Raw genomic sequence first — 16,807 nt, 5'->3', positions numbered from 1 at the left:
ACAGGTCAGGGGTTAAGCTACAGTTCTGATTTGAAGGATTGACTGTGTTTTTGTATTTGCATATTAACTGGCTAGAGGGGACAGGCACATTCCTGAACACATTGCTGTATATAGCTGTGGTGTTAAGGGGTAGGTTAATGCCTAAAACTCTGGGGAGGTGTTGAACGTCTCAGGAACCACATTACTATGATATAGCCATCTTCTGAGATGGCCAGCGAACACTGTTTCAGGAGAKGGGTGCTAATTGGGCTGTTGTGAGGTGGTTACTCGTTAGGTTTGAGGGGGTACATCATTCTGGGGGCAGGGTTAGGGTTCAGCAGAGCTGCATATTGAAGATGTTTTGCGGCTGGAGTGGAGAAGAGCTTCTATTAGCTGAAGGTACCTAGGGAAGAAGCGCTCCGTACAAGTCCTGTTTTCTTGATTCGTTTTCTGTGTCTTTTGTTCGTGTCAATCCATCCGCCGTCTCTGCTTTCAGGCCGTTCCCCCGACACACTCCAAACACTTGCAGCTCAGGAGTCTATTCTTCCTCACTGAACATTTATTTAGACAAAACCATTCAGATGTTTAATTATCCAACCATCCTAATCTCCCAGCTCAATTCCCCTGTCTACTCTGTCCACTTGCATGACTGGATGGATACCAGTTAGTACGGATTAGTGCCATGAGGTGTGTGTCTGTGCGTATTCTTGTTTTAAGTCAAATGGGGGTATTTGTGTAGCATGTGGGGCGGAAGCTGGAACGCAGATGCTATAACCATATGTGCGCGTCTTAATGCASATATTAATTTGACCATAGACACAATCCATGCCGTTTAGGATTACACCCTTACCATTTCCAGAACTGTGCCCTCATACGATCYTTATTAAAGTTAGGTAGATGTAGTGGTGGTTGTTATTGTTGTTCTGGGCTGCAGCAGGCTGGCTGGCAGGGCCCATCCTAAGCCTCTTCCTGGTTATTAAAAACTCATCAGATGAGGAGGCTTTGGTCCGGGGGGGATAAGATGAAAATTATGTCGGTGAGGATGGATCGACAGTAGAGGGACGGTCACTCGATAAGGAGGGGAGCAGGCGATTTAGTTATTTGGCCCTGAACGCCTTTTAATATCCTGATTCTTCAGGATGAGAATAATGCTGTCTGCTGGAACTGTGTGGCTCTCTCCCTCTCGCTCTCTCTCTCTCTCGCTCTCTCGCTCTCTCTTTCAACTTTACCAGATCATCTATGTATCATGGTGTCCTGGCCCTGTGACAGGGCTTGCCAAAAGCTGCTTGTCCCCTCTGAGTTTCTATAAGGAGGATTTAGGACATGAACTATGATTCGCAAACCCTCTTAAATATTGACATGCTATTATTGTGTACTAATACCCCTCTAAGAATGGAACGTACAGTCCCTGTCCCATGTCATCTTAGAAGGGGAGGTTCCGACAAGCTTCAGATGATACCAGACCAACACAAAACATTTAGTATTATACATTGCAACTTCAATATCTTCTTTTGGGTTTTTGTTTTGACATGAAATGCCCTTCAGTTCCATTGACATTCTTCTGGTTTTGTATGTTTGTGATAATCTGTTTCAAATGTGGGCAGTTGGATTTAGGCCTAAAGGGAGTCTCCTTTCTGTTTTTTTGTGAACTTGTGACTGACTACATGTTGTTGTGTACTGTGCTTAATGTCTCCATATTGTGCAGAGCTTTGTATTGAGGCTAAACGTAGAAGAGAACTCTCTACCTGGTCTGTGTGTATAAATAGCAGCGAAGTGGTCTCATGTCGGACCGGTAGGTCAGAATCAGAAAAAGCTCTCGTTCCCCCAGCCAGATATCCTCTCCATGTGAACTCTGCCCCCTAACTCTGCCCACTAATTAAAATGAGTGATATCTGGGAGGTCAGATGGATGACGGAGATCTATCACAGAGACCTTTCCTCTTCAGTGGAGCTTCAAGTGTCAGAACAGAGAGGCTAGCCGCTGACTCTGTTTTGTATAATTGCAAGGTTTTTAATTGCAGGTAATTAAATGAAATACAATAGAAATGGGTACCACTTTTTGGTTATGGTTAAGGTTAGGTGGTTTTGTTAAGGGGTGGGCACCATTAGGTAGGTAGGTGTGTGTGTAGGGTACGGTGAGTTTTGTGTAAGTGGGGAGTATTAATTATAAGTGTCAAATACAAGGAATTGAGATTGTTGAGCATAATTTGTGAGAGGGTAGTATGACTACATGAGGATGAGTATAGAAAGGCTATGTGAGTTTGCGCAACAGTCACTACTACATTGTCTTTGCTGTGTGTGATGTGAGCTTGTTGTGGCACTCTAGTCCAGACAGCATAGTCAAAGGGGCTGAGTTTCATAAACCACAAAGCAGCAGGCAGGAGATTGTCTTAATAATCTGACCTAGATGTCCTTTTGGGGATTGGGATATGTGCTGGAAGTGAAAAGTAGAGAGTGTGTGTGGGTGAAGCGGGAGGAAGAGGGACTTATCACCATGGATTTTATGCCCGGGAAGATTTGCCCTCGGGGGGCTTAGATCCCTGGCTGGAGGGGTGGGGGGTAGCAAGCTGGGCTGAGGGGGGGGGGGTTCCTGTTTGCTGTAGAAAAAATATGTACCACTTGCGCTCGGCCTTATTTACTAAGCAGATTAGACGCGGCGGCGGAGAACAGAACAAATTGTAATTTGTCCTTTGGCTGGTTGTATAAGACCATAATGCGTAGTCTTTTTTTGATCAAGTAGCCATGGTCCTGCAGCACAGGGGGATTGAGAGATCTTGGTCATAGACAGATTAACATGTCAGGGCAGAGGGGAAGAACCAAGGGACTATCTCACTCTGATTGACTGGAGCACTGATGAAATGCTATCCCATCTCTAACCACTTCCACCCTCCCTAGCCCATATGAACACATATCACTCCAAAAATACAGTGTGCTTATGCCACCCTCTCAGTGTGCGTGTCCAAAGGGCATCATACCATAGTATTATCCAGAACCATTATTATATGGCTCTGGTATTATCCATATACACCCTTCATCTTCTATCTTTTTCATATGTGATTTTGTTTCTGGTCATTTTGAGCCTGTTGGATATTACTTTCTTGGATAACTCACAGGGGGATTGTTCTAGAGTTCAGATATTCACTTCTGGGAAATGACAGGAATTTATGGGTTTAATGTTTATTATGAGGTATGAAATGGAGGTCCCTGTATGTTTCAGCTTGTTGGATTTTTGATAAACCTTTCTGTACTGCATACTGTTCAGAGTACATCAGGCACTAGTTGATTTAACATAAACCACGCTGTATTTGTTTTAAATAAGTCCTTTCTGTTGGTCCCACAGACTCCAGGTTTAAGGGCTAGACCAGGACGCCTTCAGTGGTACGCTGAGAAATGCATTAACGGCAACCAGGTGAGAGAGAGACCACACACAGTCGCGCACACACATGCGCACACACCACGTCTAAAGTATTGTGTCCCTGTGTAGATGGAGTCTTTGGAGAGCATGGTGGATATGACAGCCAAGCTGTTTGAATGTGACCGAGATGAGCTGTATCACTACGTGTTGCGGCTCTGCAGTAAGTCCCCCTCAACCTCCATCCCTACTCTTCTCTGACTGGCTGGCTTTCCTGTCGACATCCTATTAAGTTACTATTCTATTAGTATTCTAATCAGGGTTGGGCTCAATTTGAATCAAAGGCAGTCAATTCAGGAAGTAAACATTTCAAATAAATGATTGAAAAAGGGGCATCTATTTTTCATGGCTTCTCGATAAACTGAAAAGGATATGATATTTGTCAAATCTCTTCCTAAATTGACTCCCTTCAATTCGAATAGAGCCCAACCCTGATTCTAATTCATAATTCTAAGGTCTTTCCTGTATCTCACCATCGCTGTATGGATGGACTGACTGGATCTACATTCTCCAATAGGGGAAGTTTATGAACCTCACTTTACCCCTGACTGGTTATATTAAACCCCCCCCCCCCCCAACTATCCCAAAAGTCACTACTACTTACCTCCATCTCCTCTTCTCATGTGACCGTTTAACCTTTGCCCCCCCCAAATCCCTGGCAGCAATGTGGCGTGAACAGTGGCGTAACCCCAGGGCCATTTTGTGTGCGAGAGAATGGGTTCAGAATCCCAGTATCCACAGATAGTGTATGATTAGATTACATCTCGTGATTGGAAGATTGAGCTTTTTGGAACTGTTTTCCCAATTCAGCCTGGGTCAGATAAAGCCTGCCTGGATACAAATCAAATCAGCCCAGAGTTAAGTGTCTAGCTGAGGAGGATGAGCAGATTAGGCCTTTTCTGCCTGATTGCTCTCTCAGCATTAAGCAGCATGAGTGTCAACAAGGAATCTTGATGTCTGTGTGCGTATACACGTTCGTATGCGTGTTTTATTTTTTAAATTTAACCTTTTATTTATCCAAGTAGTCTCGTTTATAAAATACATTTTTCAAGAGTTTGTGTGTGTGCGTACATGTGATCATGTTCTCTCTCACCCTCAGAGGACACAAACGACTGGCGCAAGGCGGAGGCCACCTGGACCAAGATGCAGGAGGAGAACGTGATACCAAGAGAGAGGACCCTGCGCATACTGGCTGACATACTCAAGAGTAATGGACAGGAGGTGCCTTTCGAGGTGCCTGAGGTAAAAAAGCCTTCTGAAATCACTTACCGCTCTGCCACCACTAGTAAGCACAGCTCTCCTTTAATTTCTATTCCATCAAATCAGTAATTTTCCCWAATCAGTGTTTGCTTCATTAAAGCTCATCCTCTCTGCTAATGTTCAGTTTGTTGCACAGTGAATTGCGGGCAGGACGCTACCTTTTTAGTACCTCAGAGTTTATTATAGGCTTCATTATCATTGGCTTGCCATGGTGCCCCCTCTGTTCTGGTTGACTCGTAGTTGGTTGAAATCCCTGAACTAGTCTGATTTCTCCACACCTCTGGCGACAGTCCGTCTGAAACAACAAATCGTTGTATTTTAGCTACAGCTAGGGTAAATTTTAATTTGGGATGATCATTGGGACAGGAATTAATACTAGCCCCTAATGCCCAAATAATTCAGCCACTGCTAAATAACACCATGTTTTCTGCTGCTTAGTTGACTTTAGCACAAGTCTCTTTTGGACTCTGGCAGAGGCTACTGGAAAGATGTGACCAAATTACCCAGCATTCCCTCCGCTTGACTGCACCCGTTTCCTCTGTTGATTCAAAATACATTATTTCTCCATTGGAATACATTATTTTCCAGCTTCCTTCCAGTTGTGTCCATGTTTGTTTGGCTTGTTGAGGAGGCCTGGAGGGAGATGAGACTCAAAGTGATGGCTTTAGCCCTTGGAGATGACCCTTGTGACCTGAGGCGCCCTGGAGTTGTCAACCCCCACACCCCCTTTTAGCCTCCCCGGCCCGTATGCCTAGCCTAATTTACCCCTGGCCAGCGTAGCTTAACCCCCTCCCCCGGTCGCTGAACGGGTGACTGAAGATTGAGGGGCCCTACTCAGTCTATTTAACACATACCTCACTCAAAAAAGACGCATCGCAATTCTTATACTTAAAGGGAAATTTTGCATGACATGCGCAAAAGGTTCCTCCAACGTGGGTGTAGTTAGTGTCATTGAACAGGCCTATACCCGTGCTAGAGAGACTGAATGACAAAGCCTAGTCACTAGCACGAATAGAAACCAGTACAAAACACCCCCACGTTTGTGTTTTTCCACGGAGTGCAGCCCATGTGCCGGTCGGGTCAAATCCATTGTATTGAAACACTGGAACATCCTCAAATGTGATCCAAATCTACCAGAGTTCACAACATGTCCCCCTCGAATTTGTTTTCGCCGTGCGCGCAATCTAGCATGCAGCAAACCAAGAAGCGTGACGCTAGGCTCCCAGGCCCTCCCAATGGAAATTACAAGTGTGGCCACTGTACATTGACAATATGACTGATACAACAACAACAAAAATATCACCCAAGAACAGGTAAAGAATACAAAATCTAAAGCTTCATTAATTGTAGCACCACAAAAGTCCTATACATGTTCAAATGCATCTGTGCTGCTGTTTATATTGGTCAAACTAAGCGAGCATTGAAACATCGCATCGCAGAACTTAAGGCTGCTATTAGAAATAAGAACAGACTATGCTATTGCGCGCCACTGTATCGAAACCAACCATGGCTCACCTTCCTCCCTGCTCTTTGTAGCCATAGAACACGTCCAAGTTTCACCAAGAGGAGGTGATATTGAGCATAACTATCCGCTCAAGAAGAAAAAATTGTCCAACGCGCTGATAATAGAGAATTCATAAATAAAAAATATTTTTGTCTTATCGAGAGAAGACTATTCACTAGTTTTATGAGAGAACTAGAGCGGGGGTGTAATGGTGCCATGGAAAGCCTCACTGACAGCTGTCTGTAGGCATTTAGAAGAAATGTCTGTGATCTGCAACCACTATAAAATAACACAAGGTGTTTTTGAATACGAGGTGTTATTTATATGTATAGTAAGTAGTGGTAAGAGAACCGTTGAYGCTACATAAGGTTAATAGCAAGTAACTTCAAGAGAATCGTTGAAGATGCACATGGGTAATAAGGGAGATTACCGAGTGTGTTTGGGAATGGTACTAAGTGGATGTGAAGTTGTGTGATTGTGAGATATGACATGTAAAGCTGATTTGAATTTGGATAATAAGCTGATTGATATTTGGATAATAAGAGCTTCTGACAGACGTTCATTAAAGTCCATTACTTTTTTTGGAACCTCTCCAGTGTACAGATAATTAACAATGATCCATTTAAGATGGACTTTGAGTGTCCCTGTGTAAGAATTTCCACAACACGTCCGAACGGTTTGGCCTACAAACTACACTGCTCAAAAAAATAAAGGGAACACTTAAACAACACAATGTAACATAAGTCAATCACACTTCTGTGAAATCAAACTGTCCACTTAAGAAGCAACACTGATTGACAATAAATTTCACATGCTGTTGTGCAAATGGAATAGACAACAGGTGGAAATTATAGGCAATTAGCAAGACACCCCCAATAAAGGAGTGGTTCTGCAGGTGGTGACCACAGACCACTTCTCAGTTCCTATGCTTCCTGGCTGATGTTTTGGTCACTTTTGAATGCTGGCGGTGCTTTCACTCTAGTGGTAGCATGAGACGGAGTCTACAACCCACACAAGTGGCTCAGGTAGTGGCAAGAAGGTTTGCTGTGTCTGTCAGCGTAGTGTCCAGAGCATGGAGGCGCTACCAGGAGACAGGCCAGTACATCAGGAGACGTGGAGGAGGCCGTAGGAGGGCAACAACCCAGCAGCAGGACCGCTACCTACGCCTTTGTGCAAGGAGGAGCAGGAGGAGCACTGCCAGAGCCCTGCAAAATGWCCTCCAGCAGGCCACAAATGTGCATGTGTCTGCTCAAACGGTCAGAAACAGACTCCATGAGGGTGGTATGAGGGCCCGACGTCCACAGGTGGGGGTTGTGCTTACAGCCCAACACCGTGCAGGACGTTTGGCATTTGCCAGAGAACACCAAGATTGGCAAATTCGCCACTGGCGCCCTGTGCTCTTCACAGATGAAAGCAGGTTCACACTGAGCACATGTGACAGACGTGACAGTCTGGAGACGCCGTGGAGAACGTTCTGCTGCCTGCAACATCCTCCAGCATGACCGGTTTGGCGGTGGGTCAGTCATGGTGTGGGGTGGCATTTCTTTGGGGGGCCGCACAGCCCTCCATGTGCTCGCCAGAGGTAGCCTGACTGCCATTAGGTACCGAGATGAGATCCTCAGGGTCCTTGTGAGACCATATGCTGGTGCGGTTGGCCCTGGGTTCCTCCTAATGCAAGACAATGCTAGACCTCATGTGGCTGGAGTGTGTCAGCAGTTCCTGCAAGAGGAATCCCTCAGGAGACCATCCGCCACCTCATCAGGAGCATGCCCAGGCATTGTAGGGAGGCCACACACACTTCTGAGCCTCATTTTGACTTGTTATAAGGACATTTCATCAAAGTTGGATCAGCCTGTAGTGTGGTTTTCCACTTTAACTTTGAGTGTGACTCCAAATCCAGACCTCCATGGGTTGATAMATTTGATTTCCATTGATAATTTTTGTGTGATTTTGTTGTCAGCACATTCAACTATGTAAAGAAAAAAGAATTTAATAAGAATATTTCATTCATTCAGATCTAGGATGTGTTATTTTTTTGAGCAGTGTAATATGGAAAGATGAGGACTCATGAAAACTATTCTCCGTTTTGCTCGACAAAACTCCGATGTACCTTAATGCATTCTAAACATGGAATGTTGAGAAATACACAAATGGCAATAAACCAAATCCTGGTGAGAATACACTATTTAATTCTTACCCTTGTCAATGATATTTGATGGTCTTGCAAGGAGATATTGATGTGCCATCCATGGTCCGGACTGATGAAATTGCTGGGTGTAAAAGCTCATTTTAGAAAAATGTAGAATCTTCAATGGCAGAAGCAAGTCGTCTAGTCTTGGTGTTGTTGCAACCAAAACTGAGTTGCAAATCAACGMTGTGGCTCTTAACCAAGCATTCTCAATACAAACATTCTACCTACTTTGCTTTGGTTGATTTTGTGTTTTCATGATTCAGAATTGCCATGACAATGAAAAATAGTGAAATTAAGTGAAGTACTAAAATCAGTTTTACATTGAACTCGACACAGACATGCACCAATCACCCAGATCTGTTGTAAATGGGTTGTGATATGCAATTTGCGACTCACTCTGTTTCTATGCTTCATTGTAGAATTATGAAACACAGATTCACTTGCGCACGCGCACACTTTTTCTATGGGATAAGCATGCTCTTGTGTTCATATCGTTTTTGTACCATAGGGACCGTTGTTTTTGTATCGTGTGAATATTGACCCATATGTTACCAGTGGCTGTTTTGATAGTAGTTATTCACAGTATGTTGTACTCTACCTTTCCATAGGTGTGGTATGAGCAGGCTGCAGACAGAGAAGCACAGGCAGAGACCAAGCCTGAAGGGTCAAAGGGCAAAGCCACCAAGTCAGCCAGCACCCAGGCTGCTACTGTAGAGAACAGCCCTGCTGACTACCAGTTCAGACTGCTCACCCTCTGCAAGAAGGGCAAGGCTAAAGGTACGCAGCCCTGGGGAGTTTATATTGCTGCCAGACCTCAATTGGTAATATTGGGGATTTCCTGGGCTTCTCTTAATACAGGAACATCTATTCTACAGACTGTCCCATGACCACTGAGACATGTTTTACGAAACATGTTTGGTTGTCCCGTTGACATGGTGGATTGTTGACTGCTTTTCATATGTTTCGTGATGGTGATCTCTATCAATCCCTCTCTCCTGCTACATTTCTCATTCTCTCTCCCTCCATCTCCCTCTGTTGGTCTGTCCAGAGGCCTATGATATGCTGAAGGATATTGATAGGAAAGGTGTGACCCTGGGCCCGGCCCCCTACGACAGTCTGATCCGGGCTCTGCTGGCCGAGGGTAGTATGGAGGACGCCATGGTGGTCAAAGAGATGTGAGTTTGTCTATCCTGTGTGTGTTCACCAGTCAGTACGTCCTGTGTCCTCTCCCTCACTCCCCCTCTCTATCTGCCAGTGGTCCTGACAAAGAAACCACACACTTTTACAGTGGGCTACTTCCACACTCGGAGCCAAATTCTGGTTTGTCACAGGTTAAGCTTACAGTATACAGGGCAGCCAGGGTTCTTGAATTAGGTTTGAGATTACCAAGTGATTGTGAATTGACCCTTAACCCTGCTGGATGTGAACAGCAGTGGTCTGGTAAGCCTCGGAAGCGCTTGAGCCCCTTCCTATCGTCACAGATTAATTTGGTTTTCTGGGAAGCGGATGACTTTGCACAAAAATGACAATCTTCTGCTGATTAGTAATGTATCGTGTGTGTGTTTTTTGGTTGTCCTGGGATCTTAGTAGCAGGAGTTATCCCTTTTAAAAACGAGAGCGAAATTAGGTTCTCATCGCTCATAACACATGACTGATGATCTGTCCCCTTCAAGCAGGAGAGTCTTTGTATAATCCTCTCCTCTTCCCCTGCTCACTGCCCTCGGGTGGCTGTTGAAGTTCCCTACGTGTGTCTGTCTGTGTGTTTATGAACAGTTAGTAGAATTACCACAAGGACTCAACGCATACCTTCCACATTACACACATCACATCTCATCCCCACCTGTCCCCCTTCGCTCCAGAACTAGGTACCCCTACGTCAGGCCAGTATAGGGCATGACTTAACCCAGGGTTTTTTAGTCCTGTGAGGGACCTTGCATTTATCAGAGAAGGGAGGGAGGCAGGGGGGTTGGTTTAATCATGTGGGAAGATGATCAAGACGCCAGTACAGTAATAATTCCGCTAGTGTGTATAAAGCCCAGTCTCTTGCGTGTGGATGACTTAGACAGGGCTGGAGCCAGATGGGGCCCAAGGCTGGGTTGGGGAGAGGAGGAGGAGGAGGAGGGGCTGCATCATAACTGAGCAGTGGGGCGCTTAGCAGAGATTAAGGGGATTGGGATGGAGAGAAATGTGGGAGGGTCAGAGCGGAGTTGGGTGGAGGGGGGAGACCCCAGAGAGAGGGTGAAAAGAGTGCGAGAGATGGGGAGGCTAGAGGGCAGCGACAGGAGGGATTTTCTTTCCTTGGGATTGATAAGAATCACTCTGACCGAGGTTTCCGCAGCAATCTGTCCGAGTGAGCGGAGGGCTGGTGGTTGGTCGGCCCGGCGATAAGGAGCATGAGGCCAACGCTCAATTGAGCAGCCAGATTAATCCGGTCAGAGACTGTAATAATAAAAGAGAGATTGATTGAGGTATTAGTGGCTCTGAAATGGGGAAAAAAGATGTCTGAAAGGACAACGGGATAGACTGAGGGAGGGATGGAGGGAAAGGGACATTACCTAGGGTCTCATCACTGCAGCAGCTGTTCTCTCCCTGCCCAGCCCCAGAGGAGACTCACAGCCCCCCACACTCGGAGCTAGATAGGACCTCAGAGGGAGTAGTCTGAACACCCGGTTGTTTTGTAATACTTCTATGGCCAGACTTGATTGGCAATCGGACTTACTTTCACTCTGTCACTCTGTTTCAGTCTTATTTTCCCCCTCTTCTCTCTATGCCCATTTCAGTGGAGTGGAGGGTTGTTCACCTCTGCTGTAAGGTTGAAGATGGTTGACTTATGTCTGTTCTTCTGTCTCTCTGTTCCTCAGTGCCGTAGGCCGTGTCCCAGGGTTCAAGCTGAATGACATAGCCAACAGCCTCCTCATCATTACACAGGTCAAGAGAGGGCTAGCCAAAGGTGGGTTTTTGCGTGACGCGCGCACAAACACACACACTGAGTTTCTTTGTTGCATACATTCTGTTGCCTTCCTCCCACCCTTAGATGGCATGTCCACACTCAAGTCCATGCTGCAGGGAGACCAGGTGCCCTCAAAACTGTCCGTCACACGATTGGTGCAATCCCTTGGTAGCCATGGGGATGTCCAGGGCATCCAGGAAGTGGAGGTTCTGATGAAGGGGTTGGGCACGCCCCTCAACCTGTCAAGCATGGTCTTTTTCAACAACACTGCCATGGCACACATCAAAAAGTAAGGTTCATCTAACTCACCTACTTAGCACTCAATCGCGCCCAGCTTTATGAAGGGGTATTGTCATGCCGTTATCATGGGTTTCAGTAGCATTGCAGTGAACCTGTTTCTCTACGCTCTCTGTTACCACTTGGTTGCAGGGTTAAAAATCTCCTGGCCTCCAATACACAGCAGGGTTACCCAACTGGCGCCCTGCGGKTGGTTTTATTTGGTCCCCCAAGTTTCCTGAGCAAAAATGTTCATTGTTGTACATAAAACACTGTAAAAACACCAGGAAATCAGCTCCAATTCATTTTAATTTTGGAAATCTGTTCCAAAGTATTCCCAAGCATAATAGAGGTGATTGTATACAAATAATCATTCATAATTGATTGGATTTATATAGCACTTTTCTGCCTACTGGCGCTTTATGTACAGTGCATTCAGTGTGTATTCCGACCCCTTTTTCAACATTTTGTTACGTTACAGCATTCTACAATTTGTTACATCGTTTGTTCCCTTATCAATCTACACACAATCAAATTTATTTATAAAGCCCTTCTTACATCAGCTGATATCTCAAAGTGCTGTACAGAAACCCAGCCTAAAACCCCAAACAGCAAGCAATGCAGGTGTAGAAGCACGGTGGCTAGGAAAAACTCCCTAGAAAGGCCAGAACCTAGGAAGAAACCTAGAGAGGAACCAGGCTATGAGGGGTGGCCAGTCCTCTTCTGGCTGTGCCGGGTGGAGATTATAACAGAACATGGCCAAGATGTTCAAATGTTCATAGATGACCAGCAGGGTCAGATAATAATAATCACAGTGGTTGTCGAGGGTGCAACAGGTCAGCACCTCAGGAGTAAATGTCAGTTGGCTTTTCATAACCGATCATTCAGAGTATCTCTACCGCTCCTGCAGTCTCCAGAGAGTTGAAAAGGTCTGGGACAGGTAGCACGTCCGGTGAASAGGTCAGGGTTCCATAGCATAGCYGCAGGCAGAACAGTTGAAACTGGAGCAGCAGCATGGCCAGGTGGACTGGGGACAGCAAGGAGTCATCAGGCCAGGTAGTCCTGGGGCATGGTCCTAGGGCTCAGGTCCTCCGAAAGAGAAAGAAAGAGAGAAAGAATTAGAGAGAGCATACTTAAATTCACACCGGATAAGACAGGAGAAATACTCCAGATATAACAGCCTAGCTACCGACGCATTAACTATTGCAGCATAAATACTGGAGGCTAAGACAGGAGGGTTCGGGAGACATTATGGCCCCATCCGAACGATACCCCCGGACAGGGCCAAACAGGCAGGATATAACCCCACCCACTTTGACAAAGCACAGCCCCCACACCATTAGAGGGATATCTTCAACCACCAACTTACCATCCTGAGACAAGGCCGAGTATAGCCCATAATGACAAAGCAGAAATAGGTTTGTAGACATGTTAGCAAAGTTTTTTTTATTTGTAATAATCATCACATTTACAGAAGTATTCAGACCCCTTACTCAGTACTTTGTTGAAGCACCATTGGCAGCGATTACAGCCTTGAGTCTTCTTGGGTATGACGCTACAAGCTTGGCACACCTGTATTTGGGGAGTTTCTGAGATGTTTCTACAACTTGATTGGAGTCCACCTATGGTAAATTCAATTAATTGAACATGATTTGGAAAGGCATGCACACCAGTCCCACAGTTGACTGTGCATGTCAGAGCAAAAACCAAGTTATGAAGTCGTAGGAATTGTCCGTAGAGCTCCGAGACAGGATTGTGTGGAGGCACAGATCTGGGGACGGGTACCTGCAGCATTGAAGGTCCCCAAGAGCACGGTGTCCTCCATCATTCTTAAATGGAATAAGTTTGAAACCACCAAGACTCTTCCTAGAGCTTGTCGGCCCGGGAGAGAAGGGACTTGGTAAGGGAGGTGACCAAGAACCTGATTAGTGCTCTAGAGTTCCTCTGTGGAGATGGGAGAACCTTCCAGAAGGACAAATATCCCAGCTTTGATGCACCTATACTGACCTCACCTTCTGGATGATAGCGGGGTGAACAAGCAGTGGCTCGGGTGGTTGTTGTCCTTGATGATCTTTTTGGCCTTCCTGTGACATCTGGTGCTATAGGTGTCATGGAGGGCAGGCAGTGTGCCCCCGGTGATGTTGGGCAGACCGTGCCATCCTCTGGAGAGCCCTGCGGGCGGTGCAGTTGCCGTACCATGTGGTATACAGCCCGACAGGATGCTCTCAATTGTGCATCTGTAAAAGTTTGAGACTTTTAGGTGCCAAGCGTCCTCAAGTTGAAGAGGCGCTGTTGTGTCTTCACCACACTGTCTGTGTGGGTGGACCATTTCAATTTGTCAGTGATGTGTACGCCAAGGAACTTGAAGCTTTCCACCTTCTCCACCACGGTCCTGTCGATGTGGATWGGGGGGTGCTCCCTCTGCTGTTTCCTGAAGTCCACGATCAGCTCCTTAGTTTTGTTGACGTTGATTTAGAGGTTATTTTCCTGGCACCACACTCCGAGCCGCCACCTCCTCCTCCCTGGAGGCTGTCCCCTCAATGTTGGTAATCAAGCCTACTACTGTTGTGTAGTCTGCGAACATAATGATTTGAGTTGGAGACGTGCTTGGCCATGCAGTCCTTGGTGAACAGGGAGTACAGGAGGGGKCTGATCACGCATCCTTGTGGGGCTCCAGTCTTCAGGATCAGTGAAGTGGARGTCTTGTTTCCTACCTTCACCACCTGGTGGCGGCCCGTCAGGAAGTCCAGGACCCAGTTGCATAGGGCGGGGTTCAGACYCAGGGCCTCAAGCTTAATGATGACCTTGGAGGGTAATATGGTGTTGAATGCTGAGCTATAGTCAATGAACAGCATTCTTACATAGGTGTTCTTCTTGTCCAGATGGGATAGGGCAGTGTGCAGTGCKATGGCGATTGCATCGTCTGTGGATCTATTTGGGCGGTAAGCAAAGTTGGTCTAGGGTGTCAGGTAAGGTAGAGGTGAAATGATCCTTGACTAGTCTCTCAAAGCACTTCATGATGACAGAAGTGAGTGCTACTGGACGATAGTCATTTAGTTCAGTTACCTTCGCTTTCTTGGGTACAGGAACAATGGTGGCCATCTTGAAGYATGTGGGGACAGCTGACTGGGTTCGAGAGAGATTGAATATGTCCGTWAACACAGCAGCCAGCTGGTCTGCGCATGCTCTGAGGACGCGGCTAGTGATGCCGTCTGGGCCGGCAGCCTTGCGACGGTTAACACGCTTAAATGTCTTACTCACGTCKGCCATGGAGAAGGAGAGCCCACAGTCCTTGGTAGCGGGCCGCGCCGGTGCACTGTGTTATCCTCAAAGCGGGCGAAGAAGGTGTTTAGCTTGTCTGTAAGCAAGACATCTGGTTTTCCTTTTGTAGTCCGTAATTGTCTGAAGACTGAGCCGTCGAATTGCAACTCCACTTTGTCTCATCTCTTTACTGACGTTTTGCCTGTTTGATTCCCTTGCGGAGGGAATAACTACACTTTGTATTATTCCATATTCCCAGTCRCCTTGCCATGGTTAAATGCGGTGGTTCGCGCTATCAGTTTTGCGCAAATGCTGCCATCTATCCATGGTTTCTKGTTAGGGTAGGTTTTAATAGTCGCCGTTGGTAGAACATCTACTATACACTTCCTGATAAACTCTGTCACATTATCAGTATATTCGTCAATATTATTCTCGAAAGCTAACCGGAACATATCCCAGTCCGGTGAACAAAACATTCTTGAAGCGTGGATTCTGATTTGGTCAGACCAGCGTTGAATAGTCCTTAGCACAGGTACTTCCTGTGTGTTTCTGCCTATAGGAAAGGAGGAGCAAAATGGAKTYAAAGTCAGATTTGCCGAAAGGAGGGTGGGGGAGGGCGTTGTAGGCATCCCGGAAGTTGGAGTRTCAGTGGTCAAGTGTTTTAGCAGGATATTGCCCTGGGGGGTGCGAACAAAGGAGCCGCTTCGGGAAAGTTGTAGTGCTGGTGAGTTACCGCTGCTCTGATGGCCAATAGTTCTTCCCGGCTGTATGTAATAACACAAAACAAATCTGGGCTAATGATGTAAGTAGTAATACATAAAAGAGCTAGAAGTGAGGCAGCCCTTTTGTCGGCGCCATTTCTCTGCAGCACTCCACCAATCAGGCCTTTATGATAGAGAGGCCAGATAGATTTCACTCCTCAATAAAAGGCACCTGACAGCCCCTTGGAGTTTGCCAAAAGGCACCTAAAGGACTAAAGGACCATGAGAAACAAGATTATCTGGTCTGATGAAGCCAAAATTGAACTCTTTGGCTGAATGCCAAGCGTCACATCTGGAGGAAACCCGGCACCATCTCTACGGTGAAGCATGGTGGTGGCAGYATCATGCTGTGGGGATGTTTTTCAGCGGCAGGGACTGGAAGACTAGTCAGGATCGAAGGAAAGATGAACGGCGTAAAGTACAGAGATTCTTAATGAAAACCTGCTCCAGAGCGTTCAGGACCTCAGATTGGGGTGACGGTTCACCTTCAAACAGGACATTGACCCTAAGCACACAGCCAAGACAACGCAGGAGTGGCTTTGGGACAAGTCTCTGAATGTCCTTGAGTGACCCAGCCAGAACCCGGACTTGAACCCGATCAAACATCTCTGGAGAGACCTGAAAATAGCTGTGTAGCGACGCTCCCCATCCAACCTGACAGAACTTGTGAGGATCTGCAGAGAAGAATGGGAGAAACTCCCCACATACAGGTATGCCAAGCTTGTAGCATCATACCCAAGAWGACTCAAGTCAGTAATCGTTGCCAGGGTCTGAGTAAAGGGTCTGAATACTTATGTAAATGTGATTTTTAWGTTTTCTTTGTTTTAAATACATTTGCAAAAATGTCTAAACCTGTTTTTGTTTGGTCATTTTGGGGTATTGTGTGTAGATTGATGAGAGCGAAAAAAACGGATTAAATCAATTTTAGAATAAGGCTGTAACGTAACAGTGTGGAAAAAGTCAAACGGTCTGAATGCTTTCCGAATGCACTGTATGCCAATTAGGAATGAGGGGGATGATCAGGTAACCATGATGGAATGTGGCCAGGTTGGGAATTTAGCCATGACACCGGGGTGAAAACCCCTAATCTTACGAGTGCCATGGGATTTTGAATGACCACAGTCAGGACAGCTGTTTTAATGTCCCATCCGAAAGTCAGCACCCTACGCTAGGCAATATCCGCAAATGTAGTTATGGTTTGAAATWATTGTTTT

General features: G+C 46.1%; 1 protein-coding gene across 1 annotated transcript in view; it reads left to right on the top strand.

Moving 5' to 3' along the window:
• Positions 1 to 16,807, top strand: part of lrpprc (leucine-rich pentatricopeptide repeat containing) — a 71,257-nt gene that overhangs the window by 41,619 nt on the left and 12,831 nt on the right. Inside the window, exons 26-32 of the mRNA XM_023993558.2 lie at positions 3,319 to 3,387; positions 3,463 to 3,553; positions 4,490 to 4,632; positions 8,954 to 9,122; positions 9,394 to 9,520; positions 11,207 to 11,295; positions 11,380 to 11,584. Of these exons, the coding sequence (XP_023849326.1) occupies positions 3,319 to 3,387; positions 3,463 to 3,553; positions 4,490 to 4,632; positions 8,954 to 9,122; positions 9,394 to 9,520; positions 11,207 to 11,295; positions 11,380 to 11,584 (893 nt within the window). The remainder of the gene's footprint in view (positions 1 to 3,318; positions 3,388 to 3,462; positions 3,554 to 4,489; positions 4,633 to 8,953; positions 9,123 to 9,393; positions 9,521 to 11,206; positions 11,296 to 11,379; positions 11,585 to 16,807) is intronic.

This window comes from Salvelinus sp. IW2-2015, linkage group LG8, assembly GCF_002910315.2.
Source record: "Salvelinus sp. IW2-2015 linkage group LG8, ASM291031v2, whole genome shotgun sequence".
Lineage (NCBI taxonomy): Eukaryota > Metazoa > Chordata > Actinopteri > Salmoniformes > Salmonidae > Salvelinus > Salvelinus sp. IW2-2015.
The sequence above is the reverse complement of the archived record's forward strand: the minus strand, read 5'-3'. Positions and strand labels throughout refer to the sequence as shown.